The following is a 21060-nucleotide window of genomic DNA, read 5'->3' as shown; positions in this document are numbered from 1 at the left end:
TCCGGAAGCAGGGAATGTGCAGAGAGGCTGTCGTTTCTGAGGTCTCCACCCACAGCCCGGATTCCCAACATCCCCAGAAGGGCTCAGCAGGAAGCCGTTGATGCTCCCCCAGGATTTAAGCAGAACGGAAACGTTTAGGGAGCGTGCAAAGCTCCCCAGAAACGGCAGGAGAAGGCACGCTCCCGAGCCAGCCGCAAAACGGCAGCCCTCCTCCTGCGCCCTCAGACCTCGAGAGCCCCCTCAAAAGGCCCCGCGGGGGAGCAGAACCCCTTTTTCCCAGTGGGCAACGCAAGCTGGACCTCCTTTGGGAAGGAGCTGCCTCCTCTTGGTGCCACCGATGAGGAAAGGCGGCCACCGTGGACACGTGCGTTCATATCTCTTTGGGGATTTTTTGGAAAATAAAGAACCACCCAGCGATGACTGATTCCGCTGACCTTGAACACATTATTCTGCACACCACGGTCGATGCCCAAATGGAGCATGGCCTCCCGCGTCACCTCAAAGCCGTCCTCTGCCCAAAAGAAAGAAAGAGACCCCGGAGTTAGGACGCTGTTCTCCCCCCTCTCTTGGAGAAGCCCTCTCCCGCCTCCCCGTGGTGTGATGGCATCGTGATGCCAGAAAGGAGAGGGCCCCAGCATAATGCTGCACCACAGACCACGACTGGATATTACGTCAGCAGCAACTCACTCTCTCCCTGCCTTCTCAAAGGCAAGGAACCCAGAAAGTGTCGCCCAAGACAATCCGACCCAATACTTAACGGAACGAAAGCAAAACCCCTTTTACAAGGTGTAGGGCAGGGCTGCTCAACTTCGGCCCTTCTGCAGATGTTGGCCAACCATTCCCATAATCCCTGGCCACTGGCCACTGGGGCTAAGGATTGTGGGAGTTCATTTATTTATTGAAACTTCTTAGATATTGCCTCCTCCAAAGACTCTAGGAAGTGAACAACAGAAATACCAACAACAAATCTGGAGGGGAGGGTGTTCCGAAGAAGAGGGGCGCACACACAGAAGGCCCTCCTATGGGCCCAGGCACCGTGCACTACACCAGGGCCCAGGACACGCAAGAGGGCCAGCTGAGAAGACCTCACAGGATGGGATACAACGGACCAAGAGAGGCGATCCCGGAGATAGACAGGTGCTGAGCCCATAAGGGTTCTGTGGGTGAGAACCAGCACCTTGAAGTGGACCTGGAATTGAACAGGCAACCAGTGCAGCGACCGTAAAAGAAAACCAGTGCAGCGACCGTAAAAAAAGCATTACAACAATTTAGAATTTAAAAGGTTAAAACTATTAAAAACACAACTAAAACAGTATATCTAATGAAAAGCCTGGGTAAACAAGTGCGTCTTGACTGCCTCCTTAAAAGTTGTAAGAGATGGAGGCGGCTGTTCTTTGAGCAGGAGGCGTGTTCCAAAGCCTCACAACTAGCCATGATTTGTGTTCCCCTCCACACCAGCCTAGCAGCTTGCTGTATTTGCCATCTTTGTCCAATCGAGTTGAGGCTTGTTTTAAACCCAAGCACTCACCTTCCAGAGCCTTTTCAGGGTTGGGCAGCCAACGGAAATCAGATCCTTCCGGGAGGGTCCATTCCCGACGCTCTTCTTCAGTGGCACCTTTTGCAATCTAAAAAGCAAGAAAAACATTCTGCTGTTGGAAGAAGAAAATTAGAGGAAACAAGGGGGGGGACCACTTTCAGATTAAATTAAGGTGGGGGGGCTCAACTCAGGATATCACACCGAAACCATGGCTTAAGCTAACCATGGTTTAGAACCCAACCATGACTGGAGCTTCCAAAGGTAAAGCTGGCAAACCATGGCTTAGAGCAGCTTGTCCATGTTCACCATCCATCTTCTCAACGTCCCATTTAATCCTGTAACTGAAACCACCCTAACCCTAACCCATCTCTATGGAGGACTGTATCTAGTTTGTCTCGTCAGACATTGCATCCAACTACGGTTAAGGCAAAACGAAGCAAGGGCGTGAAGAGGTCTATTTCCAGGAACAATCAGTCCAGTAACTTTGCTAAACTCCTTCTTAAGTTTCGTGGAAAGACTACTGGGGTGGACACTCACAGGGGACCCTGAAAACAGCCGACAATTTTGTATTTTACGGCGTCGAAGCAAGCAAAGCTCCAGAGAGAAAAATAACTGTGTTTAATGAGACCAGGGCCCCCTCCTGGGATGCCCTCTTAACCACCTGCCAAAATCAGATCACAATGCCGCAGAACCATTTCGAGTTCGTTCCAGAATCATTCCATTTTCAGCAATAAAAAGGCAAGTTATCTGATTTTTGGATCCTCTAGGAAAGGAGCAGTAATGGGATACTGGTGGTGCAATTCCCTCCCCCCCCCCCCCCCATCACCGCAAAACGGGAAAGTCCTGTATTCTAATTCAACAACACGCTGGCCGCACTGACCTGGTAGAAGATGTGGAAGTTCCTTTCGCAAGGGGCCTGATAGGCAACTCTGGTTTTTTCCAGCAGGAACGTCTGAATCGATGCACTGGTTAGATGTCGAGATCTGGAGCGTGCAACCAAAACATTATTTAGCGTGTTTACCCAGTTAAAAAAAATATTTATGTACTCTGCCAAACACCACCAGTTAAAAATTCAGAGCAGACAGGTTTATCCACGAGCCATGGCAGTTGGAAGTGGAACCCCATGTACAAAGGCAGTCTACCTCTGAAAAACAGTGGCAAAATGCGGGGGGTGGGGTGGGGTGGGGGGTGACTGCCTTCCTGCTCCGCTTGGGGGCCTTCCTAGAGGCATCTGGGTGGAGGTTGTACTAGGAGGGCTCCTTTGACGGTCTGACGAGGTTGCAAACAGCCAATTCTTCAGCACGAGCAGAGAGCCACAGGCGGGGGCTACTTCTGGGCCGGAGAGGCTCCTCTGCCTGTGGGGTTTCTACAGGCCCTCCTTCCCATGGCAACCCCCCAAAATGCACCCCCCTCTGCCTAAAAGCCACGCGTGGCGGTTGTGGTGGCCGGAGTGCTCCAGGAAGAACAGCAGGGCAGAGAGGGGATGGCCAGGCAGCTTTCAGACCACACAGTCCCGCTTGAAAAGGCCCTACCTGTTGAACTGCAGCTGGATGTACTTTCCAAAGCGACTGCTGTTGCTGTTGCGGAGGGTGCAGGCATTTCCTGCAAAGTCAGGCAGAGGAGGAAAACAGGCCAGAGATCAGCCATTTCCAAGAGAGAAAACACGGAACAAGGTGACAGCAGGGGGCGCGGGCGGCTGTCAACTGCCCAGGTCGGCCCCCTGTCTCTGTGTATGGAATCATGCATGGGGAAGAAAGAGTGGACAGAGAGAAATTTCTCTCTCACAAAATGTGAACCAGGGCCCAGCCTATGAAACGGAAGGTCGGGAAATTAGGACCAACAAAAGGAAGTACTTCTTCACACAGTGCATAATTCAACTTATGGAACTCTCTGCCACAGGATTTGGCGATGATCACTAGCTTGGATGGCTTTAAAAGGGGCTTAGGCAAATTCATGGAGGACAGGGCTCCCGATGGCTACTAATCTAAGGCCTATAGGCCACCCCCAGCCTCAGAGGCACGATGCCTCTGAATACCAGTTGCAGGGGAGCAGCAGGAGATGAGAGGGCATGCACATTTCCTGTGCATATATACAATAAATATTTATTGTATGTTTTTTAACTTTTGTAAACCGCCTTGGGATTGTTTTTAATGAAAGGCAGTATATAAATTTAACAATAAATAAATAAAACCTGGTGGGCTACGGTGTGAAACGGGATGCTGGACGAGATGCGCCGTCTTGGGCCTGATTCAGCAGGGCTGTGCTTATGTTCTCTGGAGAGCAGCAAGCCCTGTGTGGCTCAGCGATTCGTAGGGAATCTTGCCTTTGCCAGGAGATGGGCCTGGACAAGCCCCACCCCATCTCATAATACTGGCCTACCCCACAGGATGGTTGTGCTACCCAGAGGGTATGCCAAGCCACTTAAAGCAGGACAGAAATGCCAAGTTGCTGCTGCTGTTCTGGGAACTCTGGGCGAGGCGCTTGGCCACCCACGGACTGTGTGCGCTTATCTGAAAGGATGCGGAGGAAACCCCTGCGGAGCCCACTCCTTTCCTCAGGACACCGGAAGCTGCCTCCTACTGAGTCAGGAGCTTGGTCCAGCGAGCTCAGCCAAGCCTGCACAGGCTGGCAGCAACTCTCTCCAATTTTCAGGCAGGGGTCTTTCCAAACTCTATCCAGAGCTGTGGGCAGGGATCAAAGCCGAGACCTTCAGCACAGAAAGCGGCGGCTCTGGGTCCCTGTAAACCCCTCTACCCACTAGCAGAGGACTTGGCCTGGCTCCCAAGACATGGAAAGCACATCCCCTGCTGAGGGGCTAGGCCAGAACGGAGCGATTCCCCTGACCACCAAGCCGGCTTTACCAAAAGCTTCCATCACCGGGTTGGAATCCAAGACCCTCTTCTCTATTCTTTCCACGGTTTCGTGGCCTCCCAGGGTGGCGGACGACGTGGCCACGGCGGCATAGAACCTCATCAGGCAACGCGATGTCCATGTCTGGAAAGGGAAGGGGGGACGTGAGCCCTCGGCCCCCCACAACACCCGCCGTCCCCCCGCCCCAGCCCCAGGGCCCCCTCTCACCTTCCCGGCCCCGCTCTCGCCGCTAACGACGATCGACTGGTCGACGGGCGGGATCTGGCTCTCGACGTTGCGGGAGGTCTCCTCTGCCACCACAAACACGTGAGGCTTTAACTCCTAACAAAGAAAACCGCAGGGGGGGGAATGTTTTGGGGGGAAACGAGGGCTGCCACGCCCCGGGATCACGGCTCCCGCTTCTCACGCAGGGGAGCTGACCATCAGGGTCAGACTTCAGGCGGTCGGGGAGCTGGCGCGGCCGTGCCGGGAAGGGGATCTGCCCTGGCCCAGGGTGCCTCACCTGTCTGGAGGGCAGCCCGTCCCGCCCCGCCCCGCCCTCTAATGCAGGGGTTTTTAACGGGGGCAGTGGGAGTACCCCGGGGGTACTCGGAGGGCTCCCAGGGGGCTCTCGGAGACCTCCTGCCCCGCTCCTGCATGCTGCAGCTGCACTACTTGAACCCCCCCACCTGAGGACGCTGCGTCCCCGACGCTGTGTCTGCTACAGAAGGGGAGGGGGGCGGGCACAGACCCGCCTCCTCGACTCCCGATTGGCTGGCAACGTGATGGGAGGCTCAGCACACCCCTCCTCTCAGCCTGACCGACAGGCTTCAGGAAATGAGCATGGAGTGCTCCCCTTGAAACCCAAACCAGACCATCTTTATCACAGTCCTAGACCAGCGTAAAGTACAAGGCCAGAGCGGAACTGAAAGCTGTAAAAGGCACAAAAGGATAAAACAGAAAAGAAAAAGAAAAAACCCACCCCCAAAACCTATACTAGTCTGGAAGTGATGAAACTACACAATTGTAAACGCTGCAGAAACGGTCATGATTCTAAAACTGTGAGGGCTAAAAGACGCTAAATAGGACAAGTGAGCTTCAGTGGGATTACTCACGGGTTGCTGTAAGCCACTGACCGGAGCATCACTGGAGAGGGATGTTTAAATTTACACACAAAGACAATCTCTACAAGGTACCTGAGCTGCAGGTTTGTGACAGAAAGGGGTATAACACTTGTTTAAAAAGGCCGGGGACCCCTGATCTAAGGCACTCAAGCCGTGGTCCCTCTCATAGGGCTTCCCAGATGTTGGCGACCACAGCTCCCAGAATCTCCAGCCGCCACAGCTTTTGCTTGGGGGTGATGGGAGTTGTAGTTCACAACATCTGGGAATGTGTTAGAGGGAACACTTCACTTAAGGCAGCACATGTACGTCGTCGTCGTCGTCCCCGCCCCACCTACACACACACACACACACACACCATTTTATCCTAGCAACAACCCTGTGAGGTAGGTTACAGTGAGTGCTGGTCCAGGGGGCCAAAGGTGACTTCTACCCCACCTCCCACCCCATGCACGCCGGGAGTCTCATGGCATGTTCCCACACAAGCTCTGCAGCTCAGCATAAACGGCAAAGCGTGCCATCGAGTTGGTGTCGACTCCTGGCGCCCACAGAGCCCGGTGGTTTACTTTGGCAGAATCCAGGAGGCCTTGACTATGGCCTCCTCCCGCGCAGTATGAGATGAGGCCTTTCAGCACCTTCCTACATCGCTGCTGCCCGACAGAGGTGCTTCTGGGAAACATACCCAGCAAGGATTCGAACCAGCAACCTCTGGCTCGCTAGGCGAGTTACTTCCCCGCTGCGCCATTTGGTCCTCACCCGGGGCTCCCCTGCCTGCCAAGGAGAACAGCCCCTCTCCTCACCTGCAGGCGGGCAGCCGTGTGGTACTCTCTCATGAGCTCTGGCGAGTAGAGGGCCGAGATCGGCCGGAAGGGGTTCACAGCCACCAGGCTGCAGCCGGCGTTGGTATAAAAGACATCCCGGGCGTACCTTGCCTGCAGGCACTTCAGGACTGGAAAGAGAGCGCATGTGTGTTGAGACCCTACGGCCTCGCAAGCCGCTCCAGCTCCCGAGGAGGAGGAGGAGGAGGACAGCTCCCAGGTGCAGCCAGGGCCCAATCCGGGCCCAAGGGGCTTCTCGCACAACCCCCAAGCCCCACCCCGCCCACACACACACTCTACGCATGGGCCACTTTTATTGTCACCAGCCATTTCCCAAGAGCGCTTTGCTCTTGGTCTCGGGGCAGGGCGCGAGTAGACGGCCCCCAGCACTCCCAGCGTCCCCTCTAAGGCGTCCCAGCGTCCCCTCTCCCAGCGTCCCCTCTCCCAGCGTCCCCTCTCCCAGCGTCCCCTCTCCCAGCGTCCCCTCACTCCCAGCGTCCCCTCACACCTTTCCCGGTGTCCACTCAGTTCATTTTAGAAGGCCCCCCCCTTTCCGGAAGGCCCCCCCACTCTAAATGCACATGGTGCGCACACACTGTGCCTTGACGCGGCTGCCCAGGACAAATCTCTAATTCCGCGCACAGATGAAAAGAATCAGAGAGAGGGCCCGGAGCCCCACCTGCCGTGGTGGTCACTGGGTTGACTTGGGTGAGGTCGTCGCAGCCGTGGAGCGGACTCCCCTCCGCCAGGAAAGAGGCCACCTCCTCGCCCAGCGGGTCACCAACGTCGTGGCTCTGGGCGCCATTGACCTGGAAGCGGAGACGGAAAGAGAGGGGCCCGGACTTTAAGCTCTGGCCAACGCTGCCAGAGAGACACACACGCGCGAGGCCCTCTGCCGGGCTCCTCCTCGGAGGCTGAGTTGGGCGCCGCCAACTGCAGTAAGCGCCCCGCGCTCCCCGAAGCCCCTCGGACACTCAGAAGGGGCAGTTCCACGGAGAGAAAGCGCCTCACCCCCAACCGGCACCAAAAGCCATCGGTCGGCTGAAACCCCCCACTGCTCAGGGAAGTGGAGAGTGCACTGCAAACTTAGACACGCAGCATCGGAAGAAAGACGCGGTTTAATCCAGGAAGGGTGCTGGGAACTCAAGCTACCTCACGGCACAGGGGGGAAATGACTGGATTAGCAAGCCAGAGGTTGCCAGTTCAAATCCCCGCTGGTGTGTGCCCTGGACTATGGGAAACACCTCGACAGGGCAGCAGCGATCTAGGAAGACGCTGAAAGGCACCGTCTCATACTGCGCGGGAGGCTGCAATGGTCAACCCCTCCTGGATTCTACCAAAGACAACCACAGGGCTCTGTGGGCGCCCGGAGTTGACACCGACTCAACGGCGCAACTTTACCTGGGAACCTAAAACAGCTTCAGGACCCTAGGGTGGCTCGTGCCAAGCTTAGGGATCCCACACACCCTTTAGACCCTAACTCACACCTGCAGGACCTCCATCCACAGGCGCTTCGCAGACAGAGGGCATCGTGTGCATCACATGGCCCGGAAAAGGGGGTGCAAGGGCACAGAAGCCTACCGCTCAGCCATTGGAAAGCTCACTCTGATGCCCACAAGAAGCTTGCTTTCCCGTTTTAAAAGTGGAAGCGGAGATTCTTAGGACTCCGAATTCTGCACCAAAGCCAGGTTTCCGCCTCTCTGATACAGCCCTGGGCAATCTGTATTTTTTCTGGGAATGCTCCTTAAGTTCTGACTGCACAGTGCCACGGACATCCGGGCATGTGCCAGAGGCTTCGAGCTGAGCTGAACTGAACATGCACACACAGTCACACACAAACCAGAATGAAGGAAAAGGTTGCTTTGGGCTCCCCCAAGGCTTCAGAGCAGCAGCAATCCTCATTTTCGCCCTCCAAAAAACCAAACCTTTCTAGCTGCTAAGGAAGGGGGAGGGCGGGGCAAACGACGCAGAGCATTTCTGCATGGGGTGCGGTCTGTGGAAAGTTTCAAGCACCGGCCCCAAACAGACAGTTAATTGCCAGGCATGGTGTAGAGAGAGTGGATAGAGAGAAAGGCTTCTCCCTCTCGCATAACACTAGAACCGGTTTTCAGAACCCATGAAACTGACTGCCAAGAAATTTAGGACTGACAAGGAGAAGTCCTTTTTCACACAGCACACAGCCAGCCTCTGGAATTCTCTGCCACAGGATGTGGTGACAACCAACAGCCTGGATGGCTTTAAGTGGGGTCTAGACAAATTCATGGAGGGCAGGTCTATCCATGGCTGCTAGCCTCGCCTCAATGCCAGTTGGAAGGGAGGAACAGCAAGAGAGAGGGGGCATGTCCTCAGCTCTGGCCTGTGGGCTTCCCGGAGGCATCTGGTGGGCCACTGTGGGGAAAGAGGGTGCTGGACTAGATGGGTCTTCTTGGGCCTGATCCAGCAGGGCTGCTCTGATATTCTTATCCCTGTGACAACAAACTCACAGCAAGGGGCAGCCAGACACTGAGATTGCAGGCAGGGCCCCCAAGTGCTTTTAATGCCCCCCCCCCCCCCCCCCGCACCGCCGCCATCATCCTACTTATGGGGATTTGTTTCCATCAGAGAATTAAAAGTAAAGTGTGCCATCGAGTCATTGTCAACTCCGGGTGCCCACAGAGCCCTGTGGTTGTCTTTGGTAGAATACAGGAAGGGTTGACCATGGCCTCCTCCCGGGCAGTATGAGACTGATGCCTTTCAGCACCTTCCTAGATCGCTGCAGCCCGATAGAGGGAAACAGACCAGTGGGGATTCAAACCAGCAACCTCCGGCTTGCTAGCCAAGTCATTCCCCCGCTGCACCATTAAATGGCTCGTTCCTCTGCCCAAGAGGAGCCCGTTCCAGCCCCCTCTCGTTCAGCGGTTAAGTTACCCCAGAGCTTCTCCAACGGGGGTTCCCCAGATCTTGCTGGACTCCAGGGGACGAGGAGAGTCGGAGTCCGACAACATCTGGGACCCCCATTCGAGAGCACCTCCCCCCCAGTTCCCCTTCAACCAATCCATCCCGCTTACAGAGAGCACGGGCTCATTTCACTGCGTGCCTCCTGCCAGTGGGCTTCTATTCCTCACCAGAGTGACTGCAACCGGGGTGTGGTTATTCTTCAGCATTTCAGAGCGTACAACTGTCTTGTGGGATCAGACCAGAAGCCCCCCTGCCCCCCCCCCCCCGCCGGCCAAATGGTTCATTTGGCTGTCCTCTGCTGGAGACAGAATACGGGGGGGGGGCCTTCTGGTCTGATCCCACAAGTCAGTTGTACACTCTGAAATGCTGAAGAATAACCCCACCTGGGTTGCCTATCCACATGGGTTCCATGTGACTGTACAACTGAAGTTGCAGTCTGATGTTGATCAGAAGAACAGACAAGCAAAGTCACCCCTCAAGGCCGTTGGCTTCGTGGCTGCTGCCAAGTCCGAAACAAACTTTGGGAAGCGGTGGGGGGGGGGGGAGAAGGGAGCCAAATGTTGCTGCCCAGAGGTCATCGGCAGAGATGTCACGGGTGCTGCTGGGTGCTGGCAGTCCACACACACACACACAGGGAAATTCTGTTGGGTCCCCCAAGGAGAAGGCAGGAGAAGGAGGAAGGCACCCTTCCTTCAGGCAGGCCCTGATCCAGATTGTATTAATTCCAGGGAGGGGGTGTGCACATACACCTAGGAGCTGGTCTCCACAGCTACAGGGAGAGGGCGAGAGGACACTGGAGCATGTACAGAGCGCCTTCACGACCACGACTTTGGACTAAGGAGACCTGGGACAACGAATGGCAAGCAGCAAACTCCAGCAATCGGCGCTTGGAAACCCTGGGGAGCCAGAGAGCCCACCCCGCCCCCTCCCCACTGCTCCAGACTCCGCCCATTTGGGGGCCCTGCGGCCCTGAAACTCTTTATTTACAAAAACCAAACAATATTTTGCCAGGAGCAGCTTCCGCAGCTGATCCGGAGCAGGGCGCAGCTGCTTTGCGTTCATCGGCCCCAAGGCAGCAGAGAGCCCAGACCTTTGCCGGGTGGGGAAGGCACTCTGCACCGCCGGGGGCAAGCGGGCGTCGCCGGGGCTCAGCTCGGGAGAAAGAGAGAGAGGAGCGGGGGTCGCCTTGTTGGACTTACGCGCCCCATGAGGAGAAGGAGGAGGAGGAGGAGGAGGTCGGAGAAGCGGCTGGAGCGGGCGGCGGAGGCAGGCAAGGGCGCAACAGCGTCCTGCTGGGCAGCCAGCGAGGACGAGAGGCGGAGCCCCCGCCTCCGTCTCCGGGAGGGCAGGGCTGGGCGTGAGCAGGCGGAAATGGCCCCCACCACGCTTGCCAAAGCTTCCCTGGGAGAAAGCCGGGATCAGAGCCCCGCCTGCTGCTGCTGCTGCTGCTTGCAAGCGCGCCCTGCCCCTGCCCCGCCCCCGCCCTGCCCCTGCCCTGCCCCTGCCCCGCCCCCGCCCCGCCCGTCCACGTGTGTCCTCCTCCTCCTCCTCGCAGGATGGCTGGCGGAGCGCGTACACGGGCGTGCCGTCCGCGCCCGCAGCCGAGTCCAGCGCCCTCCTTCCTGCCCCGCCGCACACTCCTCTCTCTCCATCAAGCGCTCTGGCGGCGGCGGCGGCAACACGCCAGCTGGTCTGCGCAAAGCCAGACAGGCGCCGCGTTAACGCCGCAGCAGAGCCCGCCCGGCACGAGTCGGAGGAAGCGCCGGCGAGCGAGCCAGGGGAACGCCCCGCCCCAGTACCTTGCCGAGCGCCTCCTCCCCGCGAGGCTGCTGCCGGGAGTTGTAGTCCGGGCGGCAGCCGCGGCTGAGACAGAAGCGCGCGCGCGCGCGAGGTGCGCAGGGGAGGAGCTGCTGTCTCTCGGGCTGGGGACGCCCCCCCACCCCCCGAGCGCGCCTCCCACCTCTTCCTCGCTTTGCCGGCGCGGCTGAGCACAGCAAGCTGCTCCGTTGCTGCCCGAGGAAGGCAGGAGGCGGCAGGATCATCCCGCCGGTGGCGGCGGCGGCGTCGGGCACGAGCTGCGGCTGTTCCGGCAGCTCCCTTTCCCCGCAGACGGTGAGAGGCTTCGCTTCGCTTCCCCCGGCGGGCGGGCGGGCGGGCATCCCCTCCACTCGCGCCCGCATCCCGGGCCCCCGCAGAGGTCCGGGTTGCGTCGCTCGGGGCGGCAGCAGCAGAGGGTGTCAAACGTTGCCCCCCGTCCCCGTCAGCCCCGGCCAAAATGGTCCGGGAGGGGGACGATGGGGCTCGTAATTCTGCAGCAGCAGCAGCAACACCACCGGGGGGGGGGCTTGTTGCCTCCTCCCAGAGGAGGAGACGGTGGGTCTCTGCCGCCCCAAGGATCTCGCCACCTGGACACTGGCTGGGGGGAGGAAGAGCCTCGGCAAGCCCCCCGCCCTGCCAGCATCACTGGTGCACTTGGGCAATGACCAGCCTGTCCTCCCTTGAGGGTGCCCCCACCTGCCTGCAGCAGCAAGAGAAAGCCACCCGCAGCTGCACAACTGGAGGCGGAGGGTGTGAGCTGCAGTCCGTGGGCTGCCTCTCCTACTCCGAGCAAGCCTCCTCCTGGCAGGCCGAAGCTTGCCCAGCCCGGGGTGCAGATGGCGGGCGGGCATGTGGCTTCCCGGGGGGAGGAGATGAACCCTGTTCCCCTCCTCCATCGCTGCCCCCCAGCCCTTCAAAGGACCATGGAGAGGTGGCTGCTCCTCCTCCTCTGCTGCTGCTGGCAATAAGATGGTAACCCCCCCCCCCACTTCCAAGAGCTCCCCTTGCTGTCGGTGAAATTATAAGAAGTGGATTGACTGGGCTGCACCCATCTTCCACGATATTGGGCACCCGCCACCTTGTCAATCCAAACTGAAAGGTGGGATACACTTTCCTTCATCATAAAGAGGTGTCAGGAACTGCACAGCAGGGAAACAGCTTGCTGGTTCGAATCCCTGCTGGTGTGTGTTTCCCACACTATGCTGTGAGGAGGGAACATCTACATTATCGGGGAGCAGCGATAAAGGAAGATGCTGAAAGGCCTCGTCTCATCCTGCAAGCGCGGGAGATGGCAAGGGTCAACCCCTCCTGGATTCTACCCAAGAGAAGCTCTGTGGGTGCCAGGAGGCGACACCGATGGCACACTTTCCCCTCTAGGCATGACTTGCGGAGTCAACATCTTCTCCTTGGACACCTGCCTCCGATGCCCAAATGAGACTGGCTACAGGTCAAAGCCCTCCACTAAGATAAAGCTTATCACTAAGTTTTCCTCCTCTGCAGGGTTAGGCTTCGCCCCCTCTCCAGAGACCCACTCCTGTGTTCTGGCACCTCACCGCTGCCCGTGCTGGTGGTGTGACCCCGGGCTGGGCCAAGCGGCCTCAGCACCCTCAGGGTGATAGGGAGGCTGTACTGGCTCAGCACGCCTGCTACTTCCAGGCCTCAGAACAAACAGTCAGAAGCATGGTCCTGTGTCCTGCAGGGCTGAGAGTGGCTGAATCCACTCGGGGGCCTGGTCCTTCCTTGCTCAAAATACATTGCAGGGGTAGGGGTGTGTGTGTGTGTGTGTGTGTGTGTGTATACACATACACACATACATACACACACAGGAGAGGAGAGGAGAGCTGGTCTTGTGGTTGCAAGCATGACTTGTCCCATTAGCTAAGCAGGGTTCACCCTGGTTGCATTTGAATGGGAGACCCCACGTGAGCACTACTGCAAGACATTCCCCTTGGGGGATAATGGGGCCACTCTGGGGTCTGCCTGCTTCCATGCAGAAGGTCCCCAGTTCCCTCCCAGGCTGCAGCATCTCCAAGAGAGGGCTGAGAGAGAGATTCCTGCCTGCAACCTGGGAGAAGCCGCTGCCAGTCCAAGCTAGAGCGACCACTCAGTAGATGGCAGCTTCCTATCTTCCTACACACACGCATATAAGTGTTGCCATATCCTGGCTCTCCTAATCTGGGTGCCAAATTTGCACATTATGTAAATTGGCTTGAAAATAATTTTTGAGCAGAAGAGTGACTGCAATTTAGCTCCATAACTCCACTTCTTTTCATTAAAGAAATGAAAGCTGAAATCGGGGTGAGCCGCTTAAATTCTGGGTGAGACCAGGTATTCCAGGGTTGTGTATGTGTAGCCACTCTAACCCATGCACCTTGGGCTCAGGTGTCCGTGTGTATACACGTACATGCACCTTGGGCTCAGTTGCCCACTCTGCTCCCCACTAGCCTGGCTTCCCCGCTCCCCTTTCTTTTCCAGGGAGCCCGGCCGAGGCAGAAGGATGTCCCAGAAGGGGGTCAAGGAAGCGTTTGTGGCCAACCTGAATGGCACGACCTTGCTGGAGATTTCCCTGGGCCTGCCCCTCGCCCCGTCATGCCTCCTGGCCAGGGGGCTGCTGCTGATCTTGTACTTCCTCCACCGGGGAGAGCCCCTGCGTTCGAGGAGCGGCCATTTCCTTCTGGACTTCGCGGTCCTCGTCGTGCCCCCCATCCTCTCCTGCACCGTCCTGGCCCCCTTCCTCCCTCTGGTGATCCTCTCCCTGTGGGCCTTCTGTGCAGGACTGCTCTTGGCTGTCTACCGGAGGCGAGGAGGGGGCGTCCTCCGGGGACCGCTGAAGCACGCCCTCCGCCATTTCGGGGAGACCAGCTTGGCCCCCGAGTACATCCCCTCCATCACGGTCTTCCGCGTGTACGTCAACGTGCTGACCTCCATCGCCATCCTGGCGGTCGATTTCCCCCAGTACCCTCGGCGGTATGCCAAAACAGAAAGCTTTGGGACGGGAGTGATGGACTTTGGAGTGGGGTCCTTTGTTTTCGGGAATGCCGTCGTGTGTCCGGAAGTGCGGCAGAAACCCGGTGCCGTGCAGCGCGCCTCCTTTTACCTGGCCAAGCAGGTCTTGGCGGTCTGGCCGCTGCTGCTGCTCGGCTTTGGCCGCCTGATGAGCCTGAAGGTCGTGGGGTACCAGGAACACGTCTCCGAATACGGCCTGCACTGGAACTTCTTCTTCACTCTGGCAGCCGTGCGAATGGCCGCCTCGCTGCTTCTGGGAGTCTTCTCTGCACGCCGCGCCTGGATTGTTGCTGTGGTGCTGGCTGCAGCTTATGAATGTCTTCTGGCCATGACCCCTCTGAAGTCATTTATCCTGTCGGGGAGCGACGGCCAGGGTTCGAGGGCCGGGTTCCTCAGTGCCAACCGGGAGGGCCTCTTCTCCGTCATTGGCTACCTCGCCATCTACATGGCCAGCGTGCAGGTGGGCCTCTATCTGCGGCAGAAGAGGACCACCGTGGGGGAGTGGATGGGGGTCGTGCGCACCTTCCTGCTGGCCGCCTTCCTTCTGCTGGTGGGTCTCCACGTCACCCAGACGCACGTGGAGAGGGTCTCCCGGCGGATGGCGAATCTGGCCTTCTGCCTCTGGGTTGAGGCTCACTGCCTCCTACTCTTCAGCGCTTTCCTGGCTGCGGATCTGGCCCTGGTCTTTGCAAAGCTGCTGGCGGAGGGCGCTCCGGTGCCTGGCAGCTGGGAGCTGGCGGAGCCCTCTACAACCCACAAGAAGCGCGATGAGGAGCCCCAGGCCAGGAAGGCCGCGCCCCAGGGCGTGTGCGTGATCGGCGCCGTGAACAGGAACCAGCTGCTGTACTTCTTGCTGGCCAACGTCTTGACCGGCCTGGCGAATATGCTGGTGGACACTCTTCACAGCAGCACCCCTTCGGCCCTGCTGGTTCTGCATCTCTACATGTTCGCAAACTGCTTGGCGATGTATGTCTTGCAAGCCAAGAACATTGTCTTAAAGTGGTGGTAACTGGCCAGTGGTCTGGTGGAGTTCTGGCGAGGAGGGCTACCCAGCCACCCCCCTCCCCGAGGTCCTACGTGCCTGTCTGTGGGGCTGAGAGCTTCTGGAAGGAGGAAGGAAAACCCCTTTGGGCCTGAAACCCTGCAGGGCGGCTGCAGTCCATGTAGACAACTGAGGCCTGAGCTGGAAGGCAGCTGCATATGCATCCTCACATAGAAGCAGGCAAAAAAACCCTGGGATGCAGATTCTCTCCAAACATGAGGGTTCCCCCCCACCCCCAGTTTACTAAATAAAGTAAAAGTGTCGAGTCGGTGTCAACTCCTGGCACCCACAGAGGTCTGTGGTTTTCTTTTGGTAAAATACAGGAGGGGGTTGCCATGGCCTCCTCCTGCGCAATGTGAGATGATGCCTTTCAGCATCTTCCTAGATTGCTGCTGCCCAATAGAGGTGTTTCCCATAGTCTGGGAAACATACCAGCAGGGATTCGAACCAGCAACCTTCTGGTTTGTCAAACATTTCCCCGCTGCACCATTAGGTGGCTTCTAGTTTACTACTCCCCAAATACCTCTCCCTCCCCCAAACTGGCTTTCCAGTCCCTGCAAAAAGAGAAGAGTTGATCCTCGCCCCCACCCTGCTCTGGGTCACAGGAGGGGAGTTTCAAATTTCACCTTTCCCCACTGAGGTTCTAAAGTCAGCCACCTGCGGCCAGTTTCTGCTCCAAAAGGCCCCCTCCTGGCCGCCTGTTCCAAGAAAGAGGCGACAGCAGAAGCAGTGCAAAGAAACTCTTCCTGGGGGCCCGGGAAGGAAAAGCCACCCCGACAGGCTGTGTTTGGAGTGAGTGGGGTCCAGCTCAAGAATGCCCCCCGCATGCCCAGGGAAAGTGTGCTCTGAGCTGGTCTCATGGCAGCAGGGAGAGGTTCTCGACTGAGGGCGCCTCCAATATTAGCGGCTGCGTCGCCTAGACGAGGGTTCGCCCATCAGCTCTGCAGGTGCGCCAAGCAGTCCGGTGGGTGTTCTCAGCATGCCACTTGGCAGGGGAGTAAAGAGGAACCCCTTCTGCGCCCCCCACAATCTATCACTAGCTCAGATATTTGTATAAAGTGCCTACTGTCTGGCTCCTAAATCTTTGGGCTGTGGCCTACAACACTTGTCAAGGCCTGCTTCAAATGTACATGGGGGGCAGCGGGGGAGAGAATCATTGCAAAACATGGAAAACAGATTAATCATCTAGTCGAAGGTTCGCTCCTCTATTCCAGGCCCCCCCCCACCTTTAGCCTTCGACTCCTCATAAGCATAATCTGGCCCTGCTCACAAAAATATTAACTGGCACTCTGGACATGCACAGGAGCTATGGAAAAATAGGTGGCACCCCACCCATCTTTCCTGAGCACCCCACCCACCTTTCTGGGAGAAATCAATTGCTCGGAGGTGGACGTTTCGCAGGGCAACCTTGCCATGAAGGGACACGGGCCTGCCCAGCCCTGCTTGCATATCAATGGGAGACTAGAAGTGTGAGCACTGGAAGAGGTTCCCCTCAGCGGAAAATGGGGCCCCTCTGGGAAGAGCAGAAGGTTCCAAGTTCCCTCCCTGGCAGCATCTCCAAGATAGGGCTGAGAGAGAGACTCCTGCCTGCAGCCTGGGAGAAGCCGCTGCCAGTCTGTGTGGGCAGTCCTGAGCTAGAGAGACCAAGGGTCTGACTCGGTATATGGCAGCGACCTATATCCCTATGGGAGACAGAATATAAGCACACACTTCTCCTGGATCTCACTAGCCCTTCACGTGAACTTCCCTTCCCGCCAAGGCCGGCTCCCCCAGCCATTCCGACCACCCCCACCACCACCACCCAGAGAGTGATGTATCAGTGTAACCTTGTCCCCAATGAGCGATCCTAAGCAGGAGGCAAAAATATTAAAAACCAAAAGAGAAAACAATAAGGAAGTCCACTTTCTTCCCCCCTTGTGGGAAAACATCAAAATCCGACAGGTCAAACATAGTCTTATCAATCGATAGGCCGCAACAGAGATTCCAGCGCTTAAATGTCACAAAGGCCCTTTGGGTGGAACTGACAGTCCCATTCCCCCATAGCCTCATAGAGTCTCTCTCTGTACTTCTGAAAAATCCAAAGCAGTGTACTACATAAGTCTCATTTCTGTACACAATAATCCTTTAAGGCAGGCATTCTAAGTGGCTTGTCCAGTGCCACCCAGCAAGTGTCATGGTCAAATGAGGATCCGAACTCAGGTCTCCCCTTCTCAGCCCAGCACCCTAACCTAAGTGGCTACCTACATACTCACAGATTTCTGTCAGGGCAATCAATCTCCATCCAGTGTATGGAGTGGACAGAACTCACCATTTCTTTTGCATATATATGCAATCCAGCCTCTTAGCAGTATACCCCCCCCCTTGTTACAAAAGGAGGAAGACCCACAAGAAGGAAAACTGTCATCCAGAACCCGTTTCTGGCCAGGACCGGGGTGCTGCGAAAGTTCCCTTTGTAGCTAAGACCACGGCTAATTATTCCAAACAAATTTGGAACTCAATCCCAGGGCAAGTAATGTTCTGTAACAAGTCACAGAAATAATAGCAAATCACAAAAACACTTTCACATATATAGGCAGAGGAACACCAAAAGGAATAGGAAGAAAGGCAGAATACCCTCTGCATTCCAACAAAATGTGGAATTATTCCACACAAAACTCAACAGAAGCATAACTGGAATCATAACATCCCCCTGGAATCAACATAAGACGCAGTCAATATTAAACAGTGTTAGATCGGGGGGGGGGGGCAGAGTTATACACAGTTCCCCTAGAATTAACATCAGGCATAGTAACACTGAACACATAGTAACATTTGTGATAGGAAGCAGGGAAGCTCCCATCTCAGTGTTACAACTAAACACCATCATAAAAACACAACAAAATGAACAACTACATATTCTGAACAGCATTGAAACAAAAGAAACTATGATGACATAACTTTTAAGCACGTTTAGCACTCCTTCATAGCGCTCCAGATATACACAAACACCCCCACAGCAACCCTGAAATTAACATCAGACGCAGGCAATATTTAAACAAAGCTCTTGATGGGAGGCAGAAAAGCTCACATGTTAGTGATACAATTAAATATTATTCCAAAAGCACACACACATACACAGCTCCCCTGGAATTAACATCAAACACAGATAGCATTTAAACAAACACTTCAAAAAGAAGCAGGGAGGTCTATGTTCAGTGATATAATCAAATACTTTGTAGAAAACATAACAAAATGAACAGCTTCATACTTCAACTACATATAAACAAATAAAACTGTGGCTTCATTTAACAATATAATAAACGCTGAATCACCCAAGCATGTTTGCCCATGAGCAAGTTATCCAGTCAAGCGGAACACACAAAAAAGAAATGCCCAGAAAACACAATCATCAGCAAAAGGTCTATAAATCAACATTCTGCCCCCAACCTCCCTCATATTGCATACCACAATTTTATCTTGTTTCCCACATATACTAATCAAGACAAAACCATACCTCTTGACCACAGTGTCTATAAATCTCCAACATGCCACTCCATACATTTCATTCAGTTTAAATAAAAACTTCCCTTTTGTCCCGCAAACTTCCAACCACATAGCAATACATTCCATCAGCGGCTGCGCTTTCACCCTCGCCCCCCTTAACCCAGCTGCCTTCCCAGCCTTGAACAACAGACAGCATGATTACAGCAAAACACAGCTCCAATTCCTCTTTTAATTTCATCCCATACACCTCTGAACATACACTGGTAAACAAACTTCCCAGGCAGAATAGAAGAATCTGCTAAAAGTAAAACACGCAGGGGGGGATCATTACAGTGGGCTGGCAGGTACCTTGCCAACAGCTTGTGGTGGCCACTCGGGGGCTGCTCTGCTTGTGAAAAAGGACCCGGGAAATTTCCCAGTAGCCGGCATGCCTTTTCACCCAGCAAGAGCCCCGGAGGGGACGCACCGCCCAGTGGGGTCCCTGATTGCACCCCATATCCGAGCCACGGCACCACTTGATGTATCAGGGTAACCTTGTCCCCAATGAGGAGGTTCGTTCCTGGGCAGATGGAGCCCAATAATCAGCCCAGATGAGAGGACTTTAAGATCAAAGGTTTTATTCTGCCTTAAGAACAGAGGTGTTGCTTTGGCTTTTGCTCAAAGCAAGACAAAGGAATATTCAAACATCCATACCTTTATACAAGACAAATGCGAAAGTCATCCTCACAAGCAAACAGCATGTTGATGCCGAGGTGCCTAACCAAGGCCAGAAAACAAACCCTGGACAGGTACGCCGGCAGACTGCCAACATCTTCCTAGTCATATCAACCCCTTCAGCTTCACTACATTCCATAGCCGGTGGCTCTAACCTATGGGGGGAGGAACATTGCTAGAGAAACACAGTTGTGACAGTGCTGTGCACTGACAAGCAAAGCAACTTCTCTTGCAGAGAACCATTATTTCCAACTAATGCAGGCTGTGCCATTCTGTTGTTACTTCATTATACAGCAAGAGGGCTGTAGTGCCTCCCGGCAGCCTGTCCAGCCACGGGGCGCTCACGAGTCGCCAGCCCGGGGGAGACACGGGCCCGGACAGGCCGCCTCGGCACTGCCTGCGAGAGGCACGACGGCGCGTCCGGAGAGAAAGAGGGGCGGGCGGGCGGGCGGGCGAGTTCTGCCCAGACGAGACAGAGCAGCTGCCGCCGCCGCCGCCGCCGCCCCGGGTGAGGAGGAAAAGGGTCTCCGCCTGCCTGCCTGCTGCCCGCCCCGGCCAGAAACTGAGAAGAAGAAGAAGAAGCAGCCGCCGCGCGCGCGCCTACCTCGACCCTGTCGACGCTGCGGGCGCAGCCCACCACCTGCAGGCCGTGCTGGACCAGGGCGCGCGCCACCGCCACCGCTCCATGGGCCAGCAGCAGGTCAGGAGGACGACGAGGAGGAGGAGGAGGAGGAGAGCCGGCGCGTGCGCTGCGCTCCTCGACGAGTCCGACTCCGAGTGAGGCGCAATTCGCAAAGAGGCTGGCCGGCCAGCCAGCTGGAGCGGGAGGAGGAGTCGCCAGCCGCGCCCCCTCAGCTGGAGGAGGAGAGCCGGGGGCGCCCGCTGCTGCTGCTGCTGCTGCTGCTTCCTTGGCCGGCGAGGGGGGCGCCGCGGACAGCGGGGCGGGGGGCGTGCGCGTCTCCAAACTGGCGGCCCTCCCAGCCAGCCAGCTGGCTTCCTCAGAGAGCAGAACCCGCCGCCGAGCTTCCGCCGAAGGATTACCTGGCGGCGGAATTCACTCCCCCTCCCGGGGGGGGCGTCGTCCTGGCAACTGGGCCGGGCCAGGGCTGCTGCGTAAAGCCTCCGCGTGCCGAAGACGTCTACCTGCGACGTAGAGCAGCTGCTGCTGCTGCTGCTGCTGGGGGGGCGGGGACGGTTGCCTTCAGAGCCGCCACCCCCTCCCCCATTGCTCAGCGGGAGGAGCACGGCCCTCCGGCCCAGAGCCACCGCCAGCTCTCCTTCTCCCTGCTGGGAAGCCTGGGGCAGCCTGGAGTTCCTGGTGCTCCTGAAGGGCAGGGGGAGCTCACCTGCTCTGCATTTGGAGAGAGCTGGTGGACCAACCTGGTTCCTGCAAGCAGGATACTCTAGGGCCAAGGCCCCCACTCCACTTTCTCCCAAGCCCATGGCAGAAACATACCCCTCCCTGACCCCAAAATGGGGGGGGGGAATCACATGGCTGTTTAACGTGAGGTGCAGGTTCTCGGGGGGCCGCTTGTCCTGTGCTGCTCCCTCGGTGTTCAGTCTGCACAGAGTCACTAGCTGAGCAGAACCATCGCCCTGTGAATTCACCAGGATCATTCTGTTACCGCAGGACTCCTCTCCTCCCACAGCCAGACACTCCTCGACTGAATTCCAAGTCCTGGAAGCGGCTTGGGAGAGGTTTCCGGGCCAGCCAGGTCAGGATTGACTGGCCCA

At 56.7% G+C, this 21060-nt stretch overlaps 2 protein-coding genes across 2 annotated transcripts in view; one reads left to right on the top strand and one right to left on the bottom strand.

Moving 5' to 3' along the window:
• LOC128336148 (unconventional myosin-XIX-like) overlaps window positions 1–20943 on the bottom strand; it is a 44686-nt gene extending 23743 nt beyond the window's left edge. The window contains 10 exon segments of the mRNA XM_053275338.1: window positions 435–511; window positions 1529–1625; window positions 2418–2520; window positions 3070–3139; window positions 4399–4531; window positions 4616–4729; window positions 6309–6457; window positions 7006–7135; window positions 19931–20367; window positions 20673–20943. Of these exon segments, the coding sequence (XP_053131313.1) occupies window positions 435–511; window positions 1529–1625; window positions 2418–2520; window positions 3070–3139; window positions 4399–4531; window positions 4616–4729; window positions 6309–6457; window positions 7006–7135; window positions 19931–20367; window positions 20673–20943 (1581 nt within the window).
• PIGW (phosphatidylinositol glycan anchor biosynthesis class W) lies at window positions 11122–15422 on the top strand. Its single transcript, XM_053275025.1, has 2 exons — window positions 11122–11375; window positions 13557–15422. The coding sequence occupies exon 2, from the start codon at window positions 13579–13581 to the stop codon at window positions 15094–15096; it is 1518 nt and encodes a 505-aa protein (XP_053131000.1). The 5' UTR covers window positions 11122–11375; window positions 13557–13578; the 3' UTR covers window positions 15097–15422.
• Window positions 20944–21060: the final 117 nt, after the last annotated feature.

The sequence above is a fragment of the Hemicordylus capensis genome, chromosome 12, assembly GCF_027244095.1.
Source record: "Hemicordylus capensis ecotype Gifberg chromosome 12, rHemCap1.1.pri, whole genome shotgun sequence".
Classification (NCBI taxonomy): Eukaryota; Metazoa; Chordata; class Lepidosauria; order Squamata; family Cordylidae; genus Hemicordylus; species Hemicordylus capensis.
Note: the sequence above shows the minus strand (reverse complement) of the source record. Positions and strands in the feature narration are given on the sequence as shown.

Excerpts from the sequence above, each read along its gene's own strand:
- PIGW (XM_053275025.1), top strand. The coding sequence starts at position 13,579 with ATGTCCCAGAAGGGGGTCAAGGAAGCGTTTGTGGCCAACCTGAATGGC.